Here is a 17,253-nt window from a genome sequence, read left to right as displayed (position 1 = left end):
TCGCGGAACGGATTAATTTCGTCTTGCGAGGCACCACTGTAGTGGCAGGCCCAGTTCTAAAAAAGCCCTACCTGGACCCTGAGGTGTTTGACAGCAACTGCCCAGTCTTGTAACATGCCCTTTGGGGGTGGGGGTGGCCCAGCCGCTGACACTGTTGGAACAGATTATCTGAACCTATTACAATCTGAGTTCAGGCATGCTATGGGCCCTGGTTGCCCTGACAGATGTCCCCCTTCAAAGGAGAGACAGGGTGAGTGAAACTCTACTACTGCTGATGGATCTTACAGTGGCTTTGGGTACCACTGGCTGTGGTGTCATTGTGGAGCATCTCAGTGGTTTGGGAGTTGGAGGCACTGTTCTCCAGTGGCAATGCTTCTATCTGCATGACCATTACCAGAGAATAGGATTGGGGAGTCAGTGTGGTGTAGTGGTTAAGAGCGGTAGATTTGTAATCTGGTGAACCGGGTTCGATTCCCCGCTCCTACACCTGCAGCTGCTGGGTGACCTTGGACCAGTCACACTTCTTTGAAGTCTCTCAGCCCCACTCACCTCACAGAGTGTTTGTTGTGGGGAAGGAAGGGAAAGGAGAATGTTAGCCGCTTTGAGACTCCTTAGGGTAGTGATAAAGCAGGATATCAAATCCAAATCCAAACTCTTCATCTGCTTCTTGCGAGGTTCCACAAGGCACACTTCTGTCCCGATGCTGTCGAGGCTTCTGATTTTATAGTTTTAACTAGGGTGTGATTTGGGCATTTTTCCTAAGCTATTTTAATTGTCACTCTTCTTGTTTTATTATATATTTCAATTAAGGATGTTTTAGTACGCTGATGGAACTTGTGTGTTTTAATGATGCATTGGTTTTTGTAGTTGTAAACCACTTAGAAGCCATCTTGACATGTAAGTGTTGTGTAAAATAATAAAACAAGAAATGTTTTGTTCCAACCAGTTAACAGCATATATTGGGCTGCATTACAAAGTCAAAACCGCTGGTCCATCTGGCCTAATCCCATCCACTCTGCCTGGTAGCTGCTCTCCAGGGTGTCAGGCAGAGTGGGATTTCTTAGCTATGAGATCTGACATTTTTTAAAGGGGAAACCTGGACCTTTTGTATGTAAAGAATCTTCACGTTCATTTTCTAGCTGTGGGCAAGAAGGTCATGTCTTTACATGGTCCATCAACCATGACCAGTTAGTTGAAGGTCCTGCTTTGATTGACCGGCCCAAGGTCCAGCGAACAGGGTTTATGGTGCTATTTTCCTTAGTGAGAAAGTGGCTGCAGTTCTGCTTCTTCCCACCCCATTTCGTGATAATGTCAGGTGCAAAATCACCTGGAAGAAGGCGCAGGCCATGCTTCTGTCCACCAGCAGCGTTGCTGGCATCTTTTGCCAAAGGGCACCATCTGGCATGAGAAAAAGCTGTGACCTACGTAGGTTTCACTCAGAAATTTGTTTATTTAGAAAATGTATAAACTGCTTGATTTTTTTTTTTAAATCTACCAAAGTGGTGTACAGGTTCACTTATATTTTTAAAAATGTCAAAACACACACCAAATTTAAAAAAAAAAAAAACTTTATTCCATGCCTCTAAACCGTTGCTTCCATTGGTAAAGTTGAATGGGCTTCAAATGAACAGGTCAAGTTTGTTCCGTTCAATAGGTTTATTCCTCACACGGCTGTCAAATGAAGCTCAGAATGATGCTTGTCCTAATATCTTCACAAAGGGGCTATTCTTCTGTGTCTCGGCATTTATTACTTCATGTTGGTGCTTTGTGCTCAAGACAGGGTGAATGTGGGGTGGCTCTAGAAAGGAAGGCTAGCCTATCATGCCTAACAATTTTAAACTTACCATGAGCCCAGGAAATAGTATTTTTCCCCCCATTCATGGGTAATAGTTGTTTACCTTCTATTCCTCCAAAATAACAGGCTTCGCCTGCCTGTTTGTGACTTGTGCTCTTTCCATGATGCCATGTTTTTTCAGGATGTGAAAATATATTATAAATTATACTGTGCAAACAGGAGAGAATGAATTCATGAAACTGACACAGATCAGAAATATAGTCATCCATCCATCCCTAACCAGTAGTTTTGTTTTTTTCTGGTGCTGATGCTTCATATATTTTTGGCTTATATTATATTCTTCCTATTCCTCTAGGGTATTGATATTTGTACCTCTGGTAGTTTTGTTCATGCTCCTTTTTTATTCTGCAGAACTTTCTTTGTTTCTCCATTTCTTAACTGTCCATACTGTTTTGGGGGACTCAGCTTCTTTGTGTCCTTCCTTCTTCCAGATGCAAATGAGTTATCTCAGAGGCCTGATCAGTAATCTTACAGTGTTTTTCACTGGGCATTCTATCGCTACTTCTCCTTAAGTGCCCTTTTTAATGAAAACTTGGGAGTTCCAGTGGCTAAGTGTGAGTTTTTCAGCTGTGAAATTGCAGGTTCATCTTAGCTCTCCACCTCAATTACCCCAACCTTCTTGGGCATTATGTGGAGATTTTGGTGTGCAATGTCAGGATGCAACATCTGAAAAGGCCCTAAGGGTTTTGGATACTTCAAATAAATATATAAATAATAAAATCAACAATTATGACAAGAAGAACAAGAGCATTATGTTCACCTTTCACATGTCCAGCATATGCAACACACACCATTTTTGCTTTAATCCTTACGGCAACCCTGTATAATAGGTATTATTATCCACATATTTCACATGGAGGCTGAATAAAAGTGACTTACCTAAAACCCACCTCTTTGGCCTAATTGATGACAGCATTGCAACGAATGTAAAGGATGATAACAGAGTAAAAAGAAATTAAACTTTGGACTGAAGAAAAGGCTTTAGTTTTGTACAGATCGTGTTGTTCTCACAGTGACAATGAAGGGCTGAATATTACATACAAAAGACTATGGTTTATAAGCTGAATGAAGCAAAATCCTGGGTTACGGGGTTTAAATACGGATTATCTGTTTTGGAATTTCTTTTCCGCATCATACTATATGGGGAAAGAGAGCTAAATATTTAGGCATACTGCTCACTGCCCAAGCATCACTGGCGCACACCTGTAGAATGGGCCACCTCTCCTCCCTCCCTGCAGAGGCTCGTTTGAAAAGTTAAAAGAATTGATTGGTGCCGTTTAACTCATTTATCTCTCTTTGCTTAAGCTCCTCACGTTTCTGGCTGACTGGTTTGTATGTAGAACAAGTGTGGCATGTATATCCATATCAATTATGTACGAGTGACAGCTGCCCTTTCCTTGGCCTTGGGATCTAGTGTCAATTCTGCACACTTGGGAAACTGGAGGCCTATTGTTTTCTCATATACACTTTGGGGCCTGGAAATTCTGTCAGCAACACAGGTTCCCACTGTCTCTGGGATCTCCTGGTTATTATGGCTCCTGCCCTTCCTTCTGAAGCCAATCCACTTCCACGCTTCTGTGGCTTTTTCCTGGGCGTAGGACATTTCAGCGGGAAGCAAAGAGCTCTGGCGCTTGTCCTTCTGGAGTCGCAGAAGGTGGCATAGTCCTCCCGTCTCTCGGGGCTCGTCCTTCAGTTTCCCCCAGGAAAATCACTTGTTTGCCACTGAATCAGAACAAATGTCAGTTGGGTTTTCTGCAGATTTATCGTATTTTTCGCTCTATAGGACGCACTCTTCCCCCTCCAAAAATTAAGGGGAAATGTGTGTGCATCCTATGGAGCGAATGCAGGCTCCTTGGCTTCAGCGATAGCAACGTGAAGCCTCCGAAGTGCAGAGGGAGAGCTCCCCCCTCGCTCTGGAGGCTTCGCGTTGCTTTCGCTGAAGCCCCCGGAGCACAGGGAACTCCCGCTGCACTTCGGGGGCTTCAGGCAGCTATCCGCAAGCCTTCGGAGCGCAGCAGGAGTTCCCGCTGCACTCCAAAGGCTTGCAGATAGCCGTCTGAAGCCTGGAGAGCGAGAGGGGTCGGTGCACACCGATCCCTCTTGTTCTCCAGGCTTCGCTTCGCTGGAGAGGCACTGCACAGTTTTCCCTCTCTGCGCAGCGCCCCTTCAGCGAAGCGGGAGGAGAAATGGAAGGGAAGGGGCACTGAGCAGAGAGGGGGAGAATTCCCCCCTCCATTCTCCCCCTCCTATGGTCCAGTGCGTCCTATAGAGCGAAAAATACGGTACGTTTGCTCTGATTCAGTGGTAAATAGCTGGTATTCCTGAGGAAAGCGAACAGGGCAAATGGAAAACCACTTGGACCCATGCTTCGAAGCACGGGACTAGTGTGGACGAGCCCTTTGCTACAATTCCTGGAGTTCCTTGTAGACTTGCTCTCTTCCTCTTCCTTCTACAGCAGCTTGCTGTTCAGAATATGTTTGCATTAACCTCGATCTTCATTTTAGCCTCAATGCTTTTTTTTCGTAACTGGTGTGCATCTCAGGGTGAACCTCCCTGAACCTCCCAGCCAGGGACTTGGTTTAAACTTAATTACATCCTGTTAATAAACATGTAATTACATATAGAACTAATGTTACACTAATTATTATCCTCAGCAACAAGTCTAGAATTTTGGCACACAAAAAGAATGTATTTGTTTTTTAATGGGGAGATACAATACAGTCGTACTTTGGTTGTTGAACTTAATCTGTTCCGGGAGTCCGTTTGACTCCCAAAACAGTTCGAATACCAAGGCGCAGCTTCCGATTGGCTGTAGGAGCTTCCAGCACTCAATTGTTTGGCTTCCAAAGAATGTTCACAAACCGGAACACTTCTGGGTTTGCGGCGTTCTGGAGCCAAAACGTCCGAGTACCAAGGCGTTCAACAACCAAGGTATGACTGTACTGTGATCTGTAAACCTATGGTTGACACTATTGGGCTGTTATTGTTATATTATCTTCAATTAATACCCTTTCTTACACAGATAAGGCAATTAGGAATTCATTCCCTCAATTTTATCAAGATTATATTCGTTAAAGGCCAATGTTTGTTTATTTATTGCATTCCTATCCCACCCTTTTCCCAAGGACCACAAGGTGGTCTACCTGGTTCTCCTCCTCAATTGATTCCCACAAGAAACCTTGAGAAGTAAGTTAGACTGAGAAGCCGTGAGTGGCCCAAAGTCACCCAGTGAACTTCACGGCTGAGTGGGAATTTGAACCCTGGTCTCCCAGGTCCTAGTCTGACACTGTGGTCACTCTGGATCTCTGTCTACAGCACCATTAAAGGAACATGTGGATAGAAGGGGGATCAAAAATATAGGTTTAAGAGAAAATGGAATAAACTTCTTATGTGGAGATACTAGTAGACACATAGAACATTTGTTAATCAATTTATTCTATATCTACTATTTCACTACAAGATACATCTTACTCAGGTGAAAAAGTACATTTTCTGGAGATTATGAGACTGCATTCTACTATGTGTGCCTGTCTAGATTGTGTACAAAAAATTAGAAGGGTGTTTAAAGAGTTAACAGAAATTGAATGTTTAATATTTATGCCTCCAGTACGTTTTTGTTTGCTTCGTTAAAAACATGTAAAGTATCGACAGAACACTAGGAAATTATAATTAATCTTAATTATAATAGTAAGAATTGAAGTGGTCTGTAAATGGAGAAGGCTCCTGCTTAACATATATAGAAATTAGCTGGTTAATTGAATTGCATTTGTAATATGCTGGAACAGGCATTTTGATCAGAATGTACAGGAAACGTATTTTTTGATAGCATTAATAGATACAGGTATTTTTTTTTCCCTTTTCCTCCTGTTGAAGAATTCAAACGCCTGGTCCTAGCAGGTCTAGGTTTGTTATTAGGTAATGGCAAGCCGAACCCTCCTGCAACTTTGTACTTAGTGAAAGAAGCACTGCCACAAAATTTGTAGGTTTCCCAAGGAACAGCAACCATAGCTCTTTCTGTGATGTAATTGTGACTTCCTCTGCTCAGCTTCTGAAGAACCTCTCCTCGCCACCAGCGTCTGTGAAAAGTAACTTCAAAGTGATCGGGCCATTACCACGGCTGTTGTGTCCGTGAAAATTCACATTTGCTTTTGGAAAACGTTGGGAGCAGCAGTAAAAAGCTTTTCCTATGAGAAACGTGTATAGAATACGGCATATTTGTTGTGATGTGTTCACTGCAAGATGAGCAAACTCAGAGCAAAAGGTTATGGGTGGGAGGGGAGCTATCTTAATCTCCCCATTATCCCATTTTCTCCTTCCAGGTGAAATCAGAGTGGCTTTTGTCCTATACAACAACCTGGGCCCCTACCTGTCCACAGAAAATGCCAGCATGAAACTCGGGATGGAAGCCTTGTCTACCAATCACTCTGTCATAGTGAATTCCCCCATTATTACAGCAGCAATAAATAAAGAATTCAGCAATAAGGTTTATCTGGCTGATCCTGTTGTGTTCACTGTCAGACACATCAAGGTAAGGAGCTATTTGCCTTCCAGAAGATCACATATTTCAGTCTGCTTGTTTTTCTCTTTCTCCTAAAAACATGCCAGAAAACATTTTGAGGATTTTCCTCACATGTATCATTTCTTTTTAGTCAAAGCACTGTGGCTCAAATTATATTTTGATGTTTGCTTTTATTCCCTTTTCATTTATATCCTGTATTTCAGGATACGAAACCTTCCAGGGTGTCTTATTAAAAAGAAAAGAAGAGTAAATTACATTTTTAAAGACCACAATCAACAATATCAGCATATAAAAACTAATCAGGATACTTAACAAAAGGCAGTTGGTGGTAGAGTAGTCGTGGATGGTAGAGCTTTAGATATTTATTTGTCTATTACATTTTTAAATGAAGAAAGACCTCATGCTCATCATATAGAAAAATGTTTATCTACTAATTAGAAACCTCATTGTTTGATTGTTAATTTAACTATTCCATAATGCTTATTTAAAAATGAGACTCATTTATTCAATATGTAGCTTTCCTTCCAAGTGGCTAGTAACAATCCTAGTATTATTTTATCCTGGCGCTGAGGGAGACTGGCAATTGTCCATTTACCAAAAACGCAGGTGGTGCTGTGGGTTAAACCACTGAGCCTTGGGCTTGCCGATCAGAAGGTCGGTGGTTCAAATCCCCACCACGGGGTGAGTTCCCGTTGCTCAGTCCCTGCTCCTGCCAACCTAGCAGTTCAAAAGCACGTCAAAGTGCAAGTAGATAAATAGGGACCGCTTACTAGCGGGAAGGTAAACGGCGTTTCCGTGCGCTGCTCTGGTTTGCCAGAAGCGGCTTAGTCATGCTGGCCACATGACCTGGAAGCTGTACGCCGGCTCCCTTGGCCAGTAAAGCGAGATGAGCGCCGCAACCCCAGAGTCGGCCATGACTGGGCCTAATGGTCAGGGGTCCCTTTACTTTACTTATCACTGTTTTAACTCTCATAGGGTAATTCCTTTGTTCTTCAGTTGAAATATAGCAGGTTAGTTCTGAAGTACTCATTATAGTTTTGTGACCAAAATAAATAAGGAACAAAGAAATAAGACCCCATTTAGCTAAAGTGGAAAAGACAGAAAACTTTCTAAAGCATGCACAGGTAGAATTTTTAACTCACCAACCTCTGCTGATTGCAGCTGGGAGAAAGGAAATATGTTTAAAGCGTCATAATTTCTATTGCATGTATTTCTTTCTTCCCGATAGCAGTCAGAGGAAAATTTCAACCCTAACTGTTCTTTCTGGAGCTATTCGAAACGCACAATGACAGGATATTGGTCAACTCAAGGATGTCGGCTTTTGACAACAAACAAGACGCACACAACTTGCTGCTGTAACCACCTGACCAACTTTGCTGTCCTGATGGCCCATGTGGAAGTGAAGGTAGGAATGGCTCATCTTCTTTAACCAGAAGACACTTATTCTAGTTCTTGTTGCTACAGTTGCCGGAATCATTTAGGATGCTTTGCTGCAGTGACGTTCTTCCATGACACATGGGGGCTTGGTGAGACTTGGCGATGTTCCCATTTGCCACAGAACGGTCCAGTGGGAATCGTGCTAATGGCCCAGTGGGAAAAAGCAGTGTCAGGAAAGATAAAGCTCAGAATGAGCTGAAGCTGGAGTGCCAAGAGCAACAAAAAAAGTGTATTTTAAGGTATGTTCAAAGAAAAGGAAGAAAGCAATAGATCCACAGCTCCCCAAGGATGGCAAAATGACAAAGAGAAAGCTGGAACTATTGAACTTCTATTGTGCCTCTGTTCTCTCCCAAAAGGAAACTCGACTAACATTGCATAAATTGTGTTACTGATGAGGAGTCAGGATTGCAGTTCAGGATTGATAAGCAGTTAGTCAGGAAATGCATGACTATCCCTAGTGAGTTCTTCAGAGCCAGGTGAACGGCATCCTAGCATGCTAAATGTGCAGATATGCTCTCAGAAACTTTGTGTATCATCTTTTGAGAATTCCTAGGTAATAGGTGAGATGGCAGTCTTCAAAAACAGGGAAAGGAGAATCTTCAAAACTAGACTGATACCAGGGAAGATACTAGAACATATTCTAAAGAGATTAGGTTCTATGCATATTGATAACTGCAGCAGAATTAGTAGAAACCAGCATATTCTTGTCCAGAATAAATCCTGCCTAACCCATTTTGCTGTATGTGTTTTTTTTATCTGGGTTACTAGTTTAGTGGCTTGGATAATGCTGTGGTTGTAATTTATCTAGATTACAGCATCACATTTGGCAAAACTGAGTTAATAAGCTAATTGAATATGGGCTAGATTATAGTTCCGATTGGAAACTTCAAATGTCATAGACCACAGCCACCAGGGTGCGTGTGGGGGAACAAATGTCCTGATCATATTGCAACAATACTGTGCCAGTTCCACTGGTTGCCTGCTTATTTCTGAGTTGAAATTCAAGTGCTGTTTGAAACCTTTTACACACACACACACACACACACACACACACACACGGTTTAACTGCGCTTTTTTAGCATAATGTTTTAATGAACAGTCTGGCTGAAATCCTATTTGCACTTTTGCATTTTGAGGTGGGGCCTTGCATGCAAGTAGGTGCAGAATAGCCGTTAGTTGGCTGGCCATTGGGGTAAAGGAGGCGGTTGCTCTCTGTTGGCGCGTCACAGGTGTCCCCCCCATTCTCTGCTCACAGCTGAGGCAGGCGACTGATGGAGCCATGAGAAGGCAGCTTCGGAAGAGGGTGGTGATGGCCATTGTTGCTGCCACCCTCTGGCACCTGCCTCCATCTCCCGTCCTCTCCTTGGCCCCAAACAGTGGGGCTCCCTGCACCTGCCAGCCCTGAGGGAGGCTTCCCATTGGGAAGCCGAGAGAGGGCCGCCCCCGCCTAGCCCATGGCAGAGGTTATTGGCAAAACCTATTTGGTGTTTCGCAACTTTCCAACTTGTTGCAGGACCTTAGCCAGACCTAGCAGAGTACATGCAGAATCCACGGAAGCAATTGGCGACTTGGCTGCAGACAGGATAGATGAAGCAGGAACCAGGAACTTGTAGTTAGGTGTTTATTATATACAGTGGACTATTTACAGGAACAGAACACGGATCTTTTGCTGGCTCTCTCTGACACGACTCACAACTCCTACACTGATACAGAACTCTGAACACTGAACTCCTGAACTAACACATTCTGGTCAGTGGGCCATTAATTATCACTCCCTTGAAAGAGCTTGACCAATCAGGGAGCTGTCTCCATGCCTCTGTTATCACCAGGCAGGCTTACTCCTTCAGATTGCCTTCTGGCTGTCTGCCAAACCTTAATTGACTCTGTGTGAGTAGCTGCACGTACACAGATTCCCAACAGAATCCAAGAGTGAGAGAGAAGGAGCTGCCAGCCACTGTGGTCGGCTCCACCCGCTGACTCCTCCCAAAACGCAACGTGATGTCTCATGTCTCTGTGGGGTGGGGGAAGTTGGCTCAATCTTGGGAACAGGATGTTTCAGACTGGGGGCAACATTGCTGAGAAGGCCCTCCTGCTAGCCACAGAACCGTGAACCACACTCAAAGATGGTTCAATTAACAAGATAGCCCTAATTTACCTTGAGGTTGGACTGGACAATACAGGGTGAAGTGAACGGTTCTGAGGATTTTGTATGTCAAGACTGGAACCTGGAATTGGACCTGGTGATTAATCAGCAACCAGGGCAATATGTAATATGATTGTGTGCCGTCAGACCCATTAACACTCCGGCTGCAGCATTTTGCGCTAGCTGCAGTCTCCAGACCATCGTCAAGGACAGGATACACACACCGTGTGTGTAAATAATGGCCCCCGAAGGCCATGAAATGCAGAAGAAGCACTCCTCTTAGTAGTCTCTGGCATTCTCTTTAGATTTACTCTTCCGAAAATTTCTCTGAGTCAAGAAAGGCTTTTATGATGTGTCAGCTATTAAATTAGGACTAAGACTGAATCACTTGAATTTATGAGAAAAATCATCGGGGGTTGCTCTGCAGTTGCCTCCTTTCTCATATGCTGCTGCTACTACCACCACTAATTAAGTGCCAGCAGTATTCCATGTGTTCTACATATGCTAATCCACCTTTATACAACGATGTGCATCTTATGAAATTTTGCAGCATTGCAGAATCCTTCATCTTTCTTATTTTGTTATATTATTCTGTTTCCCTGATGCCAATGAAAACTTATTGAGATGGCTACCAAAAAGCATGTAACTGATCAAGGACAGAAGTGAACAGAAAGAAAAGGAGGTTCTCCCTCAGCCATACAGAAATATCAATCAACCTTTATTACGGCCCAGAGACCCAACAAATAGTTACAAAGCAGTACACAATTCATACAGCCTACCTTCAGGTTAAACAAGCATTTTGTTCAGAATATAGGGATCATTGGTTCTTGCAACCACCGATAAAAACTTTGCCACCGCTAATGTTCTAGCGTTTGTCCGGTCTTCCAGTAGGAACCTGACATAATGAGCCTCTGATTTTCCCAGGAAAGGTACCAGCAAGGGTAATATCAGTTCAGCCCTGGCTTGCTCATATTTTGCACAGTGCAATATTGCTTTCTGAGGAAGAACCAGAATCCAATGTTCTGAATTGTTTGGAGGGTGTTTCAACATCTGTATTATAATACACTAAAGTGTCTTGTTCCAGCGGTTTGGAGTCTCTAGTTCACCTCCCTTCCCAGGGTACGAAATCATCAGCTACAGAAAGTGCACAGTGCGGTTTCTGTGAAGGAAGGTCTCATTGTCAGTTTGGTTATCAAATCATCGGGCAGACCTCCATGAAGAGCAGAAGTTGTGTAAGGCAAGTCAGCAAGAATACAGGCTGAGAAAAGGTTGTAGGTGGCAAGGAAACTATGGAGGCGATTGAAGGGAGGGAATTAATATACACAGGGAAACGAAACACGGGAGCCTTAACGAAAGGTAAGTAGAGAAGGAGGAAGCAGCTAAGGGAAAATCACACCTAGAGATGGTGAACCTGAGGCTGTCCAGCTGTTGAACCCTGTCTCCCATCATACCTGGCCAATGGCTTTGCCAGCTGGGAATTAGCGTGAGTTGTTGAACATCTGGAGAGCCACAGGTTCATGCCATCCCTAGCCTAATATGTAAAGAGGCTACATGCTGTTAAGGAGGGCGAGACGGGAGACAGTGAAAATGGCCAAGAGTCTAATACAGACTTTCAAACTTCTGGTAACTGCAGCACACTTAAAATGAAGACTCATGTCCCTATTGCTTCTGAAAAGATTTGGTTTTACTTGAAAGAGTAAAAATTGCATTCCTCAGACCTGTCCACCCTATGTTTCTGCAACAGGAAGCCGCCTTTGGGCATGTAGTTTCGTGCCCCATGTGCTACTACCAAACTGCTGTGCAATTTCTTGATAAAGTAGTTAAGACCTGCCTTCTCCCCTATTGAATCATATGCTATAGCCCTATAGGCTGGTCCATGACGAATATACAAAATAATAATAATAATAATAATAATAATAATAATAATAATAATAATAATACATTTTATTTATACCCCGCCCTCCCCAGCCAAGGCCAGGCTCAGGGCGGCTAACAAGCAATAATAAAAACAAGTTGAATGAATACAACTTAAAATCAAGATTAAAATACAACATTAAAACATTGAAACGTTAAAATGCAGCCTCATCACAGGAGGAGAAAGGAAAAAGAGGCGGAGGGTTGTAAATTTCAGATTCCCCATTGGTGCAGGGTTGTATGACTGACATACAAATGTATGTGTGTGTCAGCGACAAAAAAAAGTAGGATTCAGTGCTGAAGTACTTAAATAACTTTTTGCTTTTTAAAGCTATATTCTTTTCATTTTTTAAAAAAAAATCCCTCTTGTAATCATTTTCTCCTGACTGAAGTTTAATGACTGATGAGTAAATATATGGGATTCAAATCAGCTACAACTGCCTTAGCCTGCAGCATGTATTAACCTGCAGCAAATAACGCATTGCAGAGGAACACCATTGCTTTGGTGCTTGTATGTGGTAAACTGGTAGTGTGGGCAAAACCCGTGTCTTCAAAATGTGGGGCACATTTGGGCCTCCAACTGTATAAAATGTTATATCTGTTCCCTTTGGGGCATGTATTGGGAGCCAGAGTCACCTCAGTACTATACATAAAGGTGTTTACCATTGATTAGAATTCTTTGTAACTAAGGGTAGATCTAAGGGAGGAGACTCTTGAGAGTCCCATGGACTGCAAGAAGATCAAACCAATCCATTCTGAAGGAAATCAGCCCTGAGTGCTCACTGGAAGGACAGATCGTGAAGCTGAGGCTCCAATACTTTGGCCACCTCATGAGAAGAGAAGACTCCCTGGAAAAGACCCTGATGTTGGGAAAGATGGAGGGCACAAGGAGAAGGGGACGACAGAGGACGAGATGGGGAGACAGTGTTCTCGAAGCTACCAGCATGAGTTTGACCAAATTGCGGGAGGCAGTGGAAGACAGGAGGGCCTGGCATGCTCTGGTCCAGGGGGTCACAAAGAGTCGGACACGACTAAACGACTAAACAACAACAAGAAAGGGTAGAGCTAGGTATACCAGTGGCAGACCCGTGTGTAAGCTAATCCTGCTGCCTCCCTCCCATTGCTACCATTCACAATCCCCTGACATCCTCAGCACTTTTGATTGGCAGCCTCTTGACTTCCATCCATGGCAGGGAACTGCCATATTGGATCCCTCAAAAGGCATTGCCCAATGTCAGGAATGTCAGGATTGACAAAAAGGTGTCAATAAAGCTTGAATGAATCGTTGAGCAGCAGGATTGTTTCTCTTTGACACCCTGGTTGGCTGTGGCACCATATTCTGCATATCAAATGTTGGAAGGTCTTCAGAGAGAACCATCACCTACTTGGTAATTTGGGAGATCAAGCCATTACATTAGCTAAAAAGGTGACGTGGAATGTAGCATATACAAGGAACATCCAAAAGAGGAACTATTGTAGCAATTGATGACTTCAACTACCCTCACACAGACTGGCCTACAAGGCTGTCCATAAATTCTTAAGCCAGTGCCATAGCTCCGCATCTGCCAGGACTTATGCCAGCTCCTAAAGCCCCAGTGCCAATGGATCTGAACTATAGATTGCACCCTACATTTTGTAGTTTGAGGCCTGCCATTTTTGGATCTGTGTCTGTCTGAAATAAATGTCCTGTAGAATATCTATATGAGCAGCCTATTTTTGTAGTTCTGGATGGTGGTGTTGAATTAGGCCGTTTGGTTGAAGAACAGAAATATCCAAATGGATAGAAAATCTTTTACACAAAAATGCCTGTTTGTTGCAGCAAAAAACAACAAAGGGTTCTTGCAGTGCTTTAAAGTCTAACAGATTTATTATGACATAAGCTTTCTTGGACTACAGCCAATTTTTTCAGATGCATTAAAGGATCATCTTCAGTTGGCAGGACACATGCAGATGGACGTAGAGAGAAATGTGAACAGTGAGGTTAGATGGAAATGAATTGTAAAAAAAAAAAAAAAAAGGTTTGACAATTAAGTTAAAGATTAAAAGTATGAAAAGCAGGCAAAGTTGCCAGTCTTTCCCTGTGTTAATTCTATAGTTAATCTGGGTCTCCAGGACTTTTTGAAAATATTTTTAAAGTGGTTTTTTGCAATCCTGATGGAGCTAAAAATGTCAGTTTTCAATTTCTCTGGTACTTATTGATTTTAGTGGTGGAGGTTGATGGTATTTTTCTGCTGAATCAATGTTCCTCTCCTTTCTAAAATGATTGCTATCATAGAGGTCTGAGAAATACAGTAATTGTTTTCACTACATATTTCACAAATACAGATCAACACCAGGTTGCTAACAGCGCTAATCTGTAATACCTGAAGTGTGTCATGTTCTCAGGTATACGAGATCAGAAAAGTCTGCTAATGAACTTTTTTCCCCCCAGCTTCTTTTGCAAACAAGACAGACAGACAGTGAAGAGACAGAGTGTGCATGTGTTAATGTACCGCTCGCTTCATTGGTCCCTCATATGACAGATTTGGCATGCAAATGGAGATAAGGTCAAACTCAGACTTGGGTACCAGTTGGTGACTAATTGTCTTTCTGCTATGCCTTGCAGCATGATGCAGTCCACGACCTCCTCCTGGATGTCATTACTTGGATTGGCATTCTCCTGTCCCTCGTCTGCCTCCTGATCTGCATCTTTACTTTCTGCTTCTTCCGTGGGCTCCAGAGCGACAGAAATACTATCCATAAAAACCTGTGCATCAGCCTGTTTGTGGCAGAGCTTCTCTTTCTCATTGGGATCAACAGGGCCGATCAGCCGGTAACTATCCAGTTAGAAAGGCAGTAGTGAAGCCTATTCCTTGCCTTTGACCATGCAATAAAGCTCCACTGATTTATCCACCGTGAAGCTGAATAAAAGGCTACTGATCGTGATAATAAAATGGAGTGTCCCAAGTTTTCCGAATATCCAAAACCCACCTTTATTAGGACCAACTAAAATGTCACAAGTAGGTCATGAACAAGCATCCTAGTGGTCTAACTCAGGCTGAATATTCAGGAAAACAAGGACAGGAAAGAGAAAGGAGAAAATGCTTGCTGTGATGTCAACACAGGGGGAACTGCTGATAAAATACAGTGTTGCCCCGCAAGACGAATGCCTCACAAGACGAAAAACTCACTAGACGAAAGAGTTTTCTGTTTTTTTAGTCGTTCCACAAGACGAATTTCCCTATGGGCTTGCTTTGCAAGGTGAAACGTCTTGCAAGTTCTTGCGAGTTTGTTTCCTTTTTCTTAAAGCCGCTACGCTGTTAATAGCCGCTAAGCCACTTAGCCGTTAATAGCTGTGCTTCGCAAGACGAAAAAACCGCAAGACGAGACTCGCGGAACGGATTGATTTCGTCTTGCGAGGCACCACTGTAAATAGAATCTTCCTCCAGTTTTAAGATTCCTTTCCTGGACAACTAAATTTGGTGTTCTCCAAAAGCATAGTTGGTCTATTGGTGGAGGGTCGTGTCTAAAAGCCACACCAGCATAATACCTTTATTAAGACCAATTAAAATGTTCCCAAAGTATAAGCAATCTTAGTTGTCCAGGTAACAGATTTTAAAACTGGAAGACGATTATCCTCTGCTGCCTGTATATGGAACTGAATTTTGGGAGAACGCTTCACTTCTAAACCACATTTCCCATATTAATTTTTCTAGTCCCCCACCTTCATAAAATTAAACTCCAGCTTTGCTAACACACATGAAAAGGATCTTGGGATTGTAATTATACATAAAAACTATATCTGGATTGTGTCTACTGCAATCTGAACTTGAGTCAGCAAGTGTGTTGGAACTGCAGAAAAGGAAAATGCTGATACGATTTTAGGCTGCATTAAAAGTTTCCAAGTCGTCGGAAGAAATAGTTGCACTTTATTTTCACATAGCAGTCTAATCTGATTAACAGTGGAATCCTGTGCAGGCCTACTCAGATGCAAGTCACAATGCATACTGCATACAGTGGGGCTTTCTCTGAAGTAAGTGTGCATAGAATTGCAGCTAATGCCTCCTTGAATCCATATTAATAAAAACAAGAGACATTTGAGCACCAATCTATCAAGCTCAGCTTTTTCTCTCCTGCATCCCACAAACCCCTCTTGTTTTACATCTAGTCCGAAGAAGAGTTCTGAAGAACTTGAAGCTTGTTTAGAACTTTGTGACATTTTAGTTGGTCCAAATAATACCATTAACTGTGGTTTGTCGGTTTTTCTAATGAACCAACACTGCTATATAATCAACTGTGCAAAAGTGCATAGTGATCCAAAAATGGATAAGCATATATATACCATTTTCAGCATTTGAGAATCATAATCCAAGGGTACTGCTATGTTAGCTGTTAAGACTTACTTGGAGAACATTTTAATTCAGTACTGTTTGAACCAAGTGTAAAGTCAAGCTAGTAACTAGTAATTAGGGTTAGTCGCATCATATCATGCCTTTCCCTGTAGACTTCTAAAAACAGCAGATATAGGGGGCAATCACAAAATGTTAGGGCCCCTCTGCCCCCTTCTCTGGGTTTGAGCATTGACCAGCAACGTAGAATTTGCCTTTTTTGCCATTCCATGCAGGATCCATTTCAGATTCAGATTACAAGTAATTATTTCTTTGCTTTGTCTTTTTACTCTCCCAGATAGCCTGTGCTGTGTTTGCTGCACTCCTGCACTTTTTCTTCCTTTCTGCTTTCACCTGGATGTTTCTGGAGGGAGTGCAACTCTACATCATGTTGGTGGAGGTCTTCGAGAGTGAACATTCACGGAGAAAATACTTCTACTTGGTTGGCTATGGCATGCCCGCTCTAATTGTGGCTGTTTCGGCGGCCGTAGACTACAGAAGTTACGGCACAGGAAAAGTGTGAGTTTCATTCTGTGGTTTGGGGGAGTCTGAAAAACCAATACTAGTTAGCATGGATTTGTCAGACTTCTAGAAATAAATAGGCAATAGAAAGCCTGTTCACAGTAGGTGTGTGCACTGGCCAGAATATTTGGTCTGGACCATGATCTGGGGATTTGAAAAATAGTCTGCCTCATTCCAAGCTTCTTTATAGGCTCCCCAATTCAACTTGGGGTACATCTATGTCTAATTCATTCCCTGCTACCCCCTGCAGACAGAATTCACCACTGGGAAATTGAAAAAAATACTATGTATTTTTTCCCCTTTTGGCAGAAATAGGTAAAATTTGCAGGCATACTACCCCCTCCAGAGTGGAGAGAGCCTGCCTAACTACAGACTTTTGTGCTGAGCACATTTTAGGAAAAGAAATGTGCATTATTGTTTTGGGGTTTTTTAATGGTGGCAGAATTGGATTAATTTTGCAGGGTTCTAATCTGTGTTGCGCTGCCATTCTCACTTT

The 17,253-nt window shown here is 42.7% G+C and overlaps 1 protein-coding gene across 29 annotated transcripts in view; it reads left to right on the top strand.

Annotated features, from left to right (window-relative positions):
* ADGRL3 (adhesion G protein-coupled receptor L3) overlaps positions 1-17,253 on the top strand; it is a 543,408-nt gene that overhangs the window by 410,741 nt on the left and 115,414 nt on the right. For 24 of the 29 annotated variants that reach the window (XM_028711325.2, XM_028711329.2, XM_077921365.1 and 21 more), the window contains 4 exons: positions 6,175-6,383; positions 7,603-7,779; positions 14,474-14,680; positions 16,534-16,754. In XM_028711325.2, coding sequence (XP_028567158.2) covers positions 6,175-6,383; positions 7,603-7,779; positions 14,474-14,680; positions 16,534-16,754 — 814 coding nt within the window. The remainder of the gene's footprint in view (positions 1-6,174; positions 6,384-7,602; positions 7,780-14,473; positions 14,681-16,533; positions 16,755-17,253) is intronic. The other 5 variants (XM_028711310.2, XM_028711334.2, XM_028711314.2 and 2 more) reach the window with 1 other exon arrangement.

This window comes from Podarcis muralis, chromosome 17 (genome assembly GCF_964188315.1).
Source record: "Podarcis muralis chromosome 17, rPodMur119.hap1.1, whole genome shotgun sequence".
Classification (NCBI taxonomy): domain Eukaryota; kingdom Metazoa; phylum Chordata; class Lepidosauria; order Squamata; family Lacertidae; genus Podarcis; species Podarcis muralis.
The sequence above is the reverse complement of the archived record's forward strand: the minus strand, read 5'-3'. Positions and strand labels throughout refer to the sequence as shown.